We start from the raw sequence: 14,992 nt of genomic DNA on the forward strand, positions 1-14,992 counted from the left end.
CGCGATTTAGAAGACAACGTCGCATGAAATTTTTTTTTAGCCATGACATGCATATACCATTTAGATAACAGCAACTTCTAAATTCTGTAAAATAAATGGGAAAATTAGCTTGATCCTTTTTTTCTCAATATTAAGTCGAATACATGCTTCACAATAAACGAAACACCCAAATAAAGTTACAAATATATTTTTTTTTTATATTGGTGCCATTTGGAAACATGGATTGATAAGGATATCGTAATCGATGCTTGATTAAAGTTATATTCTGATAAATCATATTTGAAACCCCTCACAGAGTACTAATAAAATTAGAATGTCTATTTGGTTGAATGCACCAAACTCAACATGATAAAAAAAAGTCGCACTGTCAATAAAGTCACAACTGATATTTTTGTACAAAACTCTCCAGATTCTAATGTCCCTCTTATTTACCGATCAGACTTGAAAAAGGTAAAATCATAAAAATACTGAACCCCCAGGTTTCAAAACGGAAAATCCCTAACCAAGTGGCAAAATCAAAATAATTGAAAAGCTCAAACACATCAAACGAATTGATAGCTTTCAGATTTGATACAGACATTTCCTTATATAGAAATTGGTGGATTAAACCTTCAAGTTCGTTTTATAGCTAGCTTTGAAAGGACTGAAGAATTCCTAATTTTACAATTTAAAGGCTATACTTTGACTGCTGTCAAATGCACCCTTTGCCATTCGCATAAAATAAATAGATTGCATCAATTATAATTATAAATAACTGCTTATCGTTCAAAAACAATTGTGTCATGTATTTTTCATGGCTTAAACAAATTCTGATGGTACAACTAAAACGGTTCTGTATTTTTTTAAACAGACGTACAGAGTTGAAAATCAATGCTCGATGTAACTGGATCTGTCATTGTTTCACTCCTTAAAAAACAAACGATAGTATATGTTGATCGCTGCCTGAAAAACCTATATAAATGTATAGGGTATTTAAATTACGCTGCCTGAAAAACCTATATAATGTAAAGGGGTTTCAAGCTAAAAAAAAAACCAATTACTAATCTATGTACCAGCAATAGTAAATCAATGAAAAAAAAATAGTATTTATCAACACTGATTCCGCTTTGCAAACATCAGTCAACTATTTGTCGGTTCTCATATGCCATACAATATATCCCTTATTTCTATCCGGTTACAATGAAAAAGACCGGTGACAACCATTTCTTTGAGAACATTTTTGCCTCCAGATAAAGAATTGTCAATGTCAACAATATGTTTCTGCGGGGTTTTTTGGTGTTTTTTTTTTAAATAAAATTGTTATTACCATGTATTGCTATTTGTTTATTTTGTTTTGTGTGTGTGCTGTGTACAATTTCCTTTAAGGGTACATCAGACAGACCGAAGTGAAGAAGGATATGATTTGTATAAATCATTGATTCTTAGTTATCAATACACTCATCATAGATACCAGGATTAAATTTTGTATTTACGCCAGACGCGCGTTTCGTATACAAAAGACTAATCAGTGACGCTCGAATCTAAAAAAAATTAAAAAAAAACACCCAAGTAAAGTACGAAGTTGAAGAGCATAAAAATATAGTATATACCAATACACATAATTAACATCTGCCTCTGATGAAGGTCCTTTATGGACCGAAACCGGTCAGGCTATCAAACATCACCAGGCGCTGTTAATTATGTGTATTGGTATATACTATATTTTTATGCTTTTACATTTTTCTCACTGATACACATAGTTAATATGGCTTCTACTAACGAAAGCTCCATGGAGCTAATGTGTTTAGAGACTACTTATGTCAGTACACCTTTCCTATATTGCCTACGAAGTTGAAGAGCATTGAGGACCAAAATTCCTACAAGTTTTGCCAAATACAACTAAGGTAACCTATTCCTGGGGGAAGAAAAGCCTTAGTATTTCAAAAATTTCAAAAGTTTTGTAAACAGTTAATTCCTAATTTTGTAACACCTTTCGATAATTCATATCATTGTCTTGCTTGTCCCAAACATACGACCTAATTATGATTGTCGACTCATTAGTATTTCAAAAATTCAAAAGTTTTGTAAACAGTTATTTCCAAAATTGTAACACCTTTCGTTAATTCATATTATTGTCTTGCTTGTCCCAAACATACGACATGATAATGATTGTCGGCCGATTAGATACGATAACAATTTCTTTTTGTATTAAGCTTGACATTTTTTTAAAGTCTAGCAATTTTACAGTCGGTATGTAAATGGCTCCAGGTTGAATTCGTATATGTTGTCTGACAATGATTAGGTTTTGTTTACCATATTTTCATGATTAATAAACTGCATTAATCAAATTATTAAAATATCTAATAACGTCGCCCTATATACAATGGTTTTTTTGTGTGTATAGAATCATGGCAGTATACACCTTTAAGCTCATTAAATTAGTATTATTTTTTGTGATTAAAATCAATCTAGTCAACGCTTTTAAATGTGAAACTGAACAACAATTCGATTAATCTGTACATTTCACATTATGAAAATAATTGACAGTTTAACGCACTAAAATTTTAAAAGATTTGCCTAAAGCCTAGCTCTACCTCCAAACACTTGATTGGTCTTGATTGTATTTCATTTTTTCACTGCTACTAGATTATTTGCCAAAACAATATGTATCTTTTGTGATCTCATTGTTATGTATATGACTGTGGTATGTTGTTATGAAAATATAATTGATAAGCTTATCCAAAACACTGTTCTTGTCCTATACAATAGTCACGAGGTTCGCAAAACACTGACAACTTGGACAAACTTATATAAAAAAAATCAATTGTATACCATAAAAAATTGTACATAAAATATCTGGATTTATTGTTTAAGTAGACTTAAGTGTAACTTCCTTTGTACCTTTTTATTTAAAACTGTGACTGATATACTATGAAGTATTAACCTAAACATACTCCAGCTCAAGGCAAAATGATTCATCAAATGTATTTTAGGTCGTGATATCATATCCTTATATCGTACATTAAACAATTGACAAAACGAGTGGACAGACATGAAAGAACATGAAAAAATGCCAGGTCTGATCCTACTTCCCTTTTGAAGCATAGCTGATGAATTTGGTTTAAAAACTATGGAATTCACCTAGTACAATAACTATCGTAAATTTTCAAACTATCGAAAAATACGAAGTAGCTACACGGCAGATTTCAAATTATCTTACATTCTACATCTCGAAATCACAAAGCTGCAGAACAAATATAAAATCATTCCATTTCATAGAAAAATTTCTACCCATACAGCGTCTTTGAGATGGAAAGACATAATGATAGACAGCAGTTACTAATCCTGCTTTAACCGATGTCGACGTAAGAAAACACAAAACAAGAAATCCAAACAAAAAATTAACCAGGTGCTCCGCAGGGCGCAGCTTTATACGACCGCCGTGGTCGAACCCTGAACAGTTGGGGCAAATGTGGTCACAATATTCAAGCTTGATACTGTCTAGATTGGGATTGTGATAACAAATTTGACATAGTATAGGTTTTTGTCACAAAATAAATGTGGTCAAAGATCTAACAAATCTATTGCACAATACTGTACAATTGAAGATTTCTTCTTGAAAATTCGAAATTTGAAAAATTTTGAAAAAAAGGAATCCCTTAAAAAAATTGAAAACAACCCCAACCCCACTTAATGAAACCCCCCTTGGGGCAATTACCTTTAAATTCAATCCAATCCTTTCCTTTGTAGTGGGGAACATTGTAGTACAATTTCAGAGAGATCCATACACTTAAACAAGTTATTGTCTGGAAACTAGAAAAATGCTTGTTTTGGCCCCTTGTTGGCCCTTAATTCCTAAACTTTGGCCCCATGACCCCTGAAATGAATCCAAACCTTCTGCTTGTGGTTTTAAACATTGTGGTACAATTTCAGAGCAATTGAAATACTTATACACAAGTTATTATCCTGAAACTAGAAAAATGCTTGTTTTGGGCCCCTTTTGGTCCCAATTCCTAAACAGTTGGGACCATCATCCCCAAAATCAATCCCAATCTTTCTTTTGTGGTATTGAACCTTCTGTTAAAATTTCATAAAGATCTATACACTTAAACTAAAGTTATTGTCCGGAAACCAATGTCTTCGGACGACGCAGACGACGACAGCGATGACGTCATACCATTATACGATCCCAAATTTTTTGCGGTCGAGTAAAAACAACAAAGGAACTCTAATCCGACCTTGCAACTAACCAAGCACTTGTGTCCTATCAACCAAACTTTTATGAATATGATTTTCTTCTGTTTAGAAAATCTGTGAAAATACGAATTAAAACTCGAGTGTTTGTTGTTGACATATGACACCCCAGCAGCACTAAAATGTATTACCTTTGCGTTAAATATGACTGGATGATATGAAATAAACGTTCAAGGGGATATGAACAGGCGAGACATCAAACACACTGCCAAAACAAAATAATGGAAAGCTGGATACGATAGAAAAAGATTGTCCTGAGCATCTGACCTCTTATTCATCATCTTAAAAACCGGGCCCTTTTTAGCTAAAGGAGCGTGCAATATTCCTAGCACATTTGTCAGTTTTGAAGCTTTTTCAGAGAAGTTTTAAATAAGAACTGTGTGCAATCTGAACAACAAACGATTAGAATCGTGTGAAGAAGCCTTTTGAATCTTTAATTCTGCAATCTTTAAAAGCATCACACCGTGTGGTTTAATGTGAATTCTTTGAAAATGACCAATCAGCATGAATGATGTAGTTTTGCACCATACTTTTATCAGATTACCAGAGTTTCACTGATTTTATGTGCAGTCAATACAGTGAGATTTTGAAATGAGTACCGTTTGTATAGGGTCTCAAAATTATCCATCCTATAAAATCTCAAAACATTCCAACTTTGATCTTTTGATATATCAGAAGTCACAGATTTAATTGTCATCCAAATATAAAGGAAAATAATAAAACAAAGAAAAGAAAAGCAATTTCATATTCTTTAATAAAACAGACAATTATACAAAATTAAAAAATAAATAAGGGATGGTATGGAATTCTCTGATTATGAATAATCTCATAACATTGATTTCAATTATCCTAAAAAAAGTTCTGTTAACAACATGATTCTCCTGAATTCTCCACTTGCTAACAAACAAAAATAATATATGTTTCTTTCTAAACAAAGCACTAATTCTTGTAACATTGCAAATTTCAAATCTTTTATACCTGTGTTCTTTAATAAACCCTGATCAAAAACAAACATATTCACTTACTTCTTTTTTACTCTTTTTAATACCACATCAATCACTCATACATTCATTCATTTGTGTCAACTTAAGGAAACCTTTTAGGAAGAAATAATCTACAGAATCTTTTCTAAAAGAGGAACGAAAGATACCAAAGGGACAGTCAAACTCATAAATCTAAAACAAATTGACAACCATGGCTAAAAATGATATCACTGTATTCTTTAAATTCATTGTCAAATAGTCTTACTAGCTACAATCACATGAACAAAGTCTTTAATTAATAACTAAACTAAATGATCCTGTAAGGGCTTAAACAATCTAAACAATAATACCAATACAATGATGTGTCCAATGTTACAGAAGTCAAATGCCCCACTGTTTTTCTTTATATGTGTTTACAGTGAAAAAGAATTGAACTAGTGAGGTTTTGTCTCCAAAAAACAAAAGTTTGGTCTTTCATGTAAAGAGATTAATTAGTCTTCTGAGGATATTTTGTTCTGCTTGTGAAAAGATAGATCTACTGAGAACATTTTGTCCTGCTTATTATGAGACAGCCAGTAGAAGGACTGGTATTTTGAAGATTTCAAATAAAAAAAGGTGGATGTTTCCAAGGATATCTGAAGAGTTGACACCTACACACATTCACTGCATACAACTATTTTGTTTTACAAACTATGACCTTATAGACTAAATTTCCTTTTTTTTTCATTATTAATAAGACATTTAGTGCAATATATATGAATATAAAGTGAGGAAATTACAAATTTCAATTGGTGCTAGTTATACTGATGGGGGAGGTGTGTTTATATCTTTGAATGAAATTTGAGAAATAAACTCTATTCTTTAAACTAGACAAATACAAATTACAAAACTTAAATAAATAACTTTTCTTTTAGATATGTTATTTTTTAATGACATTTCCTGCAACTTACTTTCCTTGTGATTTAAAAAAATATAAATCTTTATCTTTAGAACGACATTGGCTTTAAATATAAAAGTAAATAATCAAACAGATATTTGTGACAAAACCTGTACAGACGCTTTAAATTGAGTCAGGAGATAATCAACACAAAGGGTGGGAACATGCATCCATATTGTAATTTCTAGTAAACAATCGATATCATAAACTAGAGGCTCCAGGTAGTTGGTACTGATAAACTATGCACTATTTGTAATGGATTTGAGAACTTTATCCCTGAAAGGATTTATATTATTTCATTTTTTATAATGGTAGCAGACATGTTTGGTGGCAGTGATTGGTAGTCAAGTGCAATTTTTCTAAGGTTATAAATAAAATATGTCATTCCAAAAACCTGTTTTTCCTTTAAGGTGAACAGAATTAATGAAAAATGATGGATTTTTATGAATTTTTCTATCATGACCCCCCTTTTTATCATTTTATATGTCAATCAAGTATAAAAGGATGGTTTACAATAGGGGAAAAAAAGGTAAATTCATGAAAGACGTCAAAGATAGCAGGTATTTAACCTAATATGGCCACTACATTGGCCATATCAATATTTCTTAATTGTCATGTTTAAAAATATCACAATAAGCTTTAAGATGAGTATATAGCAAAATAAAATTAGTCTGTTGGCATGGCAACAGGTTTCTGCATCACAATTTTACATTTGATGGCTTTCAGCCTCTGCTTTGCAGGTTCAAATGTGGACTGTAATCCTAATGTTGATTCATAAAACATGGTTGCTTTATCCCATTGAGCCTAAAAAAGGAAAAAAATACATTAACATATAAATAAATTAATATTGAGGTAACCTAACTAATAGCAGGATGTAATATTAGTAATTTACCCATAAATGTGGTATTACAAAATTTTATGAATTTATAAACTAAAATGTATACTAAAATGATTGATATATGACATATACTGAAAATTCAGAAACTATTCAAATTTCAGTTTATTAAAAGTTTTGGACTGCATTTCTTTCAGTTTGTAAAAAAACATTAGTTAAGATAACAAGCTTGAAATATGGCACAAATAAAGCTTTCAAAATGCTCAGTTTTGACATAATTTTTATACTTTTCAGATGTAATTAATGCAGAAAGATACAATATGTATTGACCATGTATACAAGTGCTAGGATAAAATACATCCATCACAGCAATGGTGCATTTTGTTTGTTGTTGTTTCAGTCATCATTTCAAAAGTCCAATAAAAATCAAGATAAATGACAAAGAATTTGTTCATTTTTTTCACAATATTCTGTTAAAATTGCTGTCCTTGGAAGTCACATTAGCATTTTAATGTATTTAAAAGTATACAATACCTATTAAATATAATATTCATATTAATAGTGATTTTACCCTGCCGTTTTCTGCAAGCATTTTTAAAACAACAAATGACATTGTTGGAGGGTTTTACAACCTCTTCTTCAGAAGAGATATGAGGCATAAAATACACACACATGGGAAGCCTACTCAATAAAGGCCGATTTATGAACAAAGATTTTTTTCTTATCTGTTTTTTTTCAAACAAACTTGACAAAAAATTTCAACTTCCATCAACATCCTGAATTTGAGTTGTTGTCTCCCCTTATAGGTACTCTTCGTCTTATTTGAGTAGAACGGAAAGGAACAGGCTAAATAAATAAAAACTTCATGACAAGATTTTGGTTGATAATTACCTTTACAGCATACAGATTAGCCATGGTGAAGTGACTCACAGCCACTTTATTAGCAGTATCTAGAGCTAAATTAGTGGTAAAAATAGCATCGTTTATGTAACCAGCTCGATGAAAAATATTAGCAATACTGATTAATGCTGTGTCCTGAAAATATATATATATTTTTTACTTATATAAATATAAACTGTTTTTTTTAACTAGGACTGTGACATTTAAAGCATCAATATGACCCAGAGTATTATATTTGGTTTCATGTGAATGTACAGAATTCATTAATGGAATGAACTATTACAAATATTAAAGTTACATATTTAAACAATTATCTAGCTACCTGGGTGTTTATAGCTTATTGTAATATGACGTTCTTCTTTAGCTTTGGGTACAAAGCCATGTTCTAATTGCAATAGAATATGGGCTTATGTGATTGACATCACAATTGAAATTGCACCATCTGATGAATTTTTAGCAATGCTCTGCATATATCAAAATTGACATTTTTGTTGGTGTTGCTCGCTAGGAAATTAAATAAAAACATTCTTAAAGTAAGTTTAAATGTTTCTGTTCTTTTTTTATTGATAAACTATTGATTTTCTACAACATTTTTTGTTCATCAAATCAAAATGGCGACATTTCGAGTGTCTACTATATTTATATTTGTAAACATTAAAAACCTTGCTGATTTTAACAAATATAATGCCTACCCTTGATAAAATGAGCATAGCGCATGGCATGAAAGAACTATTTCTTAATCAATCCATGTAGGTGATTTACTGCATCATTGAAACAATGACATTTATTAATCATAGTACTGATACTAATTATATTATAAACAGATATGTCATGATTGTTCTTGGCTTTTGACTGGTTAAAAAGACACATCTTTCTATAAAAATGTCTTTCAAAATATCTGTAAAACTAATTTCATTTTTTTACATAAATAAGGCCGTTAGTTTTCTCGTTTGAATTGTTTTACATTGTCTTGTCGGGGCCTTTTATAGCTGACTATGCGGTATAGGCTTTGCTCATTGTTGAAGGCCGTACGGTGACCTATAGTTGTTAATGTCTGTGTCATTTTGGTCTTTTGTGGATAGTTGTCTCATTGGCAATCATACCACATCTTCTTTTTTATATTTAAATATATTTACCCTTTTATTTCTAGGTGCTGTTGTTAATGACAGACGTAGACAATCAATAGCTTTCTTGGCATCACCTTCTACTCTCCAGTACAAAGCTGCTACATTTGTCAAGATCCAAGATGTCATATTCTGTAAAATTAAATAAACACATTTTCCAAGTGCTTTTCATTTTCCTTAAGGTGGTACCCAACACTTTCACTAAAATTAATTTGGCTCGTTTAATTTTCATAAAATTTTGTCAAAGTATTTACTTTGACCCTTAAACAAAACTATAAAATTTTCAAAAATTTTGAACCAACCATTTTGTCAGAAAAATTACACTGGTTATATAGCAGTTTGACAAACACCTATTTTGATCATTGAGAACCTTAATATTCCTCTTACAACACAACTTAATTAAAACGTTTAGCTGACTTTACAGAGTTATCTCCCTGTAGTGTTAGGTACCACCTTAAAAACTAATTACCAATAAAAGGAGATGACACAAAAAAATCCAGTTAAATAAGAAGATACTTTCTAAATGCATTTTCATTCTTCTTTGGGAATTTTGAAAATTAAATTCATTTTTCATATGAAAACCAAATACATCATAAAGCATCAAGTAAATTATAAATATTATCATTATAATTGTTTAAGATAATAACTAAAACAGTGGTACCTTTTTTAAAGCATTTGCAATCCTGGTTCCAATCACTTCCACACGTTGTGCTGGCTCTCCTCCAAGTTTTTGCAACACCTAAAAGAGATTTTTTCCATGTATCTGACCAATTGTTAGTGAGGCTACTGATATCCAAAAAGAAAATTACTATTTGGTAGGGTTAAACAATTTTTTAAATCACCATCCTCAATCTTTTGAAGTTTAACACAATTAAAACCATGTAAATATAAAACTGTAAATTCAGAAATTATTGCGATTTTGTGATTTTAGACTAAAATGCGATTTAAATTTTTGCGATATTGAGAAAAAATCCTATTTAATTCATATAAAAATTTCAAAATGTGAGTTTAAGTTATTGTGAATATTAATTACCCTGTTGCATTTTCCCCAATAATAAAAACATTGAAATAATTTCTGAATTTACAGTAAATCATACAAGGTGTCAAGATAGTATTCAGTATTTTAGAAATTTTATTCATTTCATATATAGAAACAATCAAAATTTTATTCCTGGTAACATTGAATACTGCCGCCTGCCAGTGTAACAGTAAATTTGGTCCGGTAGTAAAAGTTGTCCGCCAGACTTTTTTTCCTAGTTAATCAAGTCCATGTCTATGATTTTACTAGGAATATAAGTCCTAGGACAAATGTTCTTAGGAAAATAAGTCCATAGCTAGTAATATATGTCTGGTACTTGTTTTCCTAGGAAAAATTGTCCCAAGACTTGTTTTTTCTAATAGTTTTATTATATCATAAAATATATTCAAAAAAGAAGAAAAAATGTTAGATATTGAAGATTGTAAATTTCCTTATTTTTTTCCAATTAAAATGAAGGACTTTTCCTTTATAACATAATTAAAACATGAATATTGAGTTCCCATTGCTTATAACATTTTCATTTTATAATAAAAGACATGGACATTTTTACATAGGAATACTAATGACATGGACATGATTTCCTAGGAAAATTAGTCTGGGGACATAAAATTTATTTAAAAAATTGATACACAACTCTTTAACAATATTAAATAGTGAATATAATATGGTGCAGTAATGACAGAAAATCCTACATGTACTTGGCAAACACGTAGCAACTGAGCCTCTTCATGGGGTTTTTGACTATGTGATTACTGAGTTGTTTTTATAGTGATCACTTGATTACCAGATCAAATATTTCATGTTTATTTGATTACTTGATAATATTGTTTAAAAAAAAAATCAATGATTAAGTGATTATACTGACAAAATATTTGTGATTTTTTTATAACTTGGATAACCCTCTGAGGGCCTCACAACTAAGGCTAACTAGGATTTATCTACAGTAATAGAAGCAGTACTGTATTAATTACCTCTCTCAGTCCTGACTCAGGCTGGTATTGAAGGTTGTCTCTGTTAATCATTCCGGGTAAGTTGTCTAATTCTAAACTGCTAGAGAATTCTGTCATACAAACAGGCTCTTCATAGTATCGCCGAATAACTGTCTCAAAATCTATATGCTTCCTTAAACTGAAATTATAAAAAAGAAAAAAAGTGTAAACTTTTTAGACATTGTGAAATGGATGGAGAGTTGTCTCTTTGGCACTCATATCACACATCTTCTTATTTGTATTAGTAAACTACAGTCAATTCAATATAAAGGTATTCTTATTCAAAGGTTGCCTCCCTTTTTTAAATTTATGCTCTCTGTACACATTTTTGACCTTTAAGTACAACTTTCACTGATATCAAATTTTTTTTTGTCAACAGTACTCACAAGGGGGTCTCAACATACATAATCAATATTTTCATTTCATTGACTTTCTTTGGGCACAGGAATACAGTAGCCAGAGATCTGCAATTTTTGCCAGGGGGTTTGAATTTCCTAATTATCCAATTTAGGAAATATTGAGAATATATCCCCGATGTATGAATAAAGATTTCTCAGGAATTCTTGCTCCAGAATATAATACTTACTCCACTTGTTTAGCTGTGACTGACAGGAAAGTACTGGTAAACTCACTAAACTTTATGTTTGGAAGGTTGTTACAATCCATAGTGGTGGGCGTGGCCATATGATATCTTTGTCCAATCTGATAGCTTGTATCTGAAACAGACAAATAAGTTTAAATCAAGAGGGTGTGGCCATATGATATCTTTGTCCAATCTGATAGCTTGTATCTGAAACGGACAAACAATATGTTTTGAATAATCTGGATGTAACAATGTATTAAAGCTGTCCATTTTAATGAAAGACAAATAAAAAGCCAAATCTTTTAAAAGAGGGGTTGGGTAGTGTGATAACTTTATGTTTTATCATAGCTTGCATCTGAGTGTCAATCTGACTTCTAGATTCTTTACAAGTATGTCCTAGGTTAAAATAAGAGATGAGATCTCTAAATTACATAACCCTGATACAAACTAAATGTACATGTCCCCAGTCAGGACCCTGTATTTCAACTGTTTCAGTTTTTTTGGGTTTTTTTTACATTTGATTTCCCTACAGCTCTAAAATGTTGTTTTTCACCTGTTCAATTGATTGATAGACTCTTAATTTTTTTTTGCATTTCCCCTTTTGGATATTTCCCTTGGATATGGGTACTGTATTTTTGTTATATATGTTCTTCTGAATTTGAAGAAATAACTGAACTGGTACCTGGAAGTTCTGAATCTGGTAACTGTTCTACTGGTTCCATTTTTACTTCTTTCCCATCATGAATATTTGGTTCCTGTGGGTTTTTAGATCTACTCTGTCTACGTTTAGTTTCTTTTATAACTTCAGGACCTTCAGGAGCTTTTGCAGCTTTCTTTTCATCTTTTTCTTTAGATTTTTTAGAAGCACATTTACTATTCAAATGCTGCAGCAGAGCAGATTCTAAATTCGCAAGTCCTTCCTTGTGCTTATCAAATTCTTCCAACTAAAAATAGATAGAAAGAACATGCGTAATAATTAAACTTTGATATAAATTTACATAAGCATTCATCTCCTTATTTTCTATAAATATATGGGTATAACCATAAATTAAGCAACAAAATGGCAGAATTTAAGCAATTTATAACTTGGTTCAGTCTACCAGTTTTATTCAAAAGTAACAATACAAGGTAAGGGTCAACCAAGACCGAGGTTCTGTGTGTCATGAAACTTTTAGTAACAAGTCAGTTTTATGCTGGTTAATTCGCCGTTTCAGAATCTAATGCATCCAGGGTAATATTTACAAAAGTGTACACCACAACGTCCTGATTGGTTAAAAATGTCATAAACAATGGAAATTTAACCAATGACGTGGCGTTATTTTCATTTTGGGGTACGAACAATGAAATTACCCATGATTCTTTAGATTCTGAAACGGCTAATTGCTAATTGTTCCATATGAGTTGTTTAAAAATTCATTAAAGATGATATATGATTTAGTTGAATGTTCCTTGAGGTTTTCTGTCAACCAATATACCAAAGTTAAAAAAAAGGGTCATATAATTGGTAATGCAAGTCCAGAAGAAACTGATTAAAGCGAGGAAAGGCCACATGTATATATAGGTAGACAGCTATTAAAAGCTTTGACATAATAAAATGTGAAACAAGGCAGTTTTCTGTCCTCGTCAGTATAACACTCTAGATCTGGGTCAAGGGAGATAATTTATAAAAGTAATACAGTGTAGTCAAATTCCTCAATTTTTAGCTTCTTAATCACTCTCATGATAGGTTAATATCAGCAATGTCTCGGACAAAAGAAAATCAGTGTAGATCAATTACTTTTAAAATATTCTGCATTTCTAAGAAGCTTACACTATATTTATAACAATGGTTGACACAATCATATTTGTGATTCTAAAGGGTTATGTCCCTTACCCTACAGCTATGTCTACCAAAATAGGTATGACATTAAAGTTGTCAATAAATCATGTTTCTTAAATAATTCTAATGAGCAAGGCATCTTCTAATCTTATACTTTTTTTTTTCATTCAGTTTGATTGGATTTTTCTTTTTACAGCATTACTAAATATTCTAGGCATAAAAGGTTATCCAAAACTCATCATGATTTGCATCTCATCAAATTTTTAATCATTCCGTTTTTCAAAAACAAGTAATGGTATCTTATAAAATTTTATCTGCAGTTTTAAGGTGGTACCTAACACTACAGGGAGATAACTCTGTAAAATCAGCAGAACGTTTTAATGACGTTGTGTTGTTAAGGGAATATTAAGCTTCTCAATGATCAAAATAAGTTTTTGTCAAACTGCTATATAACCAGTGTAATTTTTCTGATTAAACGGTTGGTTCAAAGTTTTTGAAATTTTTATATTTTTGTCAAAGGGTCAAACTGAATACTTTGTCAAAATTTAAAGAAAATTAAACGAGCCAAATAAATTTTAGTTCAGGTGTTAGGTACCACCTTAAGTCATTGATATGTTTCTCTTATACAACACTTTGTTCATAAACTCACCTTTATTCCAATGTCAGCATAAAAATGAAAACATTTCAAAACAAAACAAATAGAAGTCAAACATTGCCTTTGTAATACTTATTATGTTTGACCAACTATGTAATTGACATACCATGAGCGTTAACCATTTATTGTTGATGAGTTTGTGCTAATAAAATATTTGTATTTGTATTTGTATAATATCTGAATATTTGTAGACATATTTTGCAGCAAGTGAATATAGTACACAGTTAATAATTTAACATAAATAAGCCAAATTTGTGAGTAAAACTTAACCATAACTTGAAGATTTTCACTTCAGTAAAGTGGCATGTTAAGCAGAAAAACATCATATTCCACTTTTGAAGTCCTTGATTTGTCTTAACCTCTGATTATATCTAAAATTGTCTCCCTGCACTATACATGCTATAGGTGAGCAAGACCTTATACTTCCTGCACTCCAGGTGAGCAAGTTATGAAAACACTGAGTTATTTACACTACAGAAAGTTCAATCAAGCAATAGCTATGACTGCCATAAATGGGTGCTTTTATAATCTCAGAACTGACTGATGGACAAACAGACAGGCAAATGGACAGAGTGCAAACCTAAAGTCCCCTTCAAATTCGTGTGTAGGGGACTAATAACCATGTAATTAAGGTCAAGGTCAGATGAACCATTCCAGGCAAACAGGTAAACCTTGCAATCAGTCCATTCACCAAATATAGTTGTCCTATTGCTTATAGTATCTGCCAAACAGATAAAACCACGAAAAAAGGAAACTGAACAATAACTAACCATGAAAATAAGGTCAAGGTCATATGACAACTGCAACAACATGTATCTCTTACAATCATTCAACATACCAAATATAATTGACCTATTAATCACAATAAGTAACAGTTTTTTTATCAGTCACTGAA

General features: G+C 31.1%; 1 protein-coding gene across 23 annotated transcripts in view; it reads right to left on the minus strand.

The window, feature by feature from the left end:
* Positions 1-4,969: 4,969 nt before the first annotated feature.
* Positions 4,970-14,992, minus strand: part of LOC139482316 (tetratricopeptide repeat protein 17-like) — a 48,043-nt gene continuing 38,020 nt past the window's right edge. For 20 of the 23 annotated variants that reach the window (XM_071266137.1, XM_071266136.1, XM_071266132.1 and 17 more), the window contains 7 exons: positions 12,306-12,567; positions 11,627-11,756; positions 11,023-11,179; positions 9,674-9,751; positions 9,025-9,144; positions 7,880-8,023; positions 4,970-6,957 (listed from right to left, as the gene is read on the minus strand). In XM_071266137.1, coding sequence (XP_071122238.1) covers positions 6,820-6,957; positions 7,880-8,023; positions 9,025-9,144; positions 9,674-9,751; positions 11,023-11,179; positions 11,627-11,756; positions 12,306-12,567 — 1,029 coding nt within the window. In that variant the 3' untranslated portion in view covers positions 4,970-6,819. The remainder of the gene's footprint in view (positions 6,958-7,879; positions 8,024-9,024; positions 9,145-9,673; positions 9,752-11,022; positions 11,180-11,626; positions 11,757-12,305; positions 12,568-14,992) is intronic. The other 3 variants (XR_011654834.1, XR_011654833.1, XR_011654832.1) reach the window with 1 other exon arrangement.

This window comes from Mytilus edulis, chromosome 7, assembly GCF_963676685.1.
Source record: "Mytilus edulis chromosome 7, xbMytEdul2.2, whole genome shotgun sequence".
Taxonomy (NCBI): domain Eukaryota; kingdom Metazoa; phylum Mollusca; class Bivalvia; order Mytilida; family Mytilidae; genus Mytilus; species Mytilus edulis.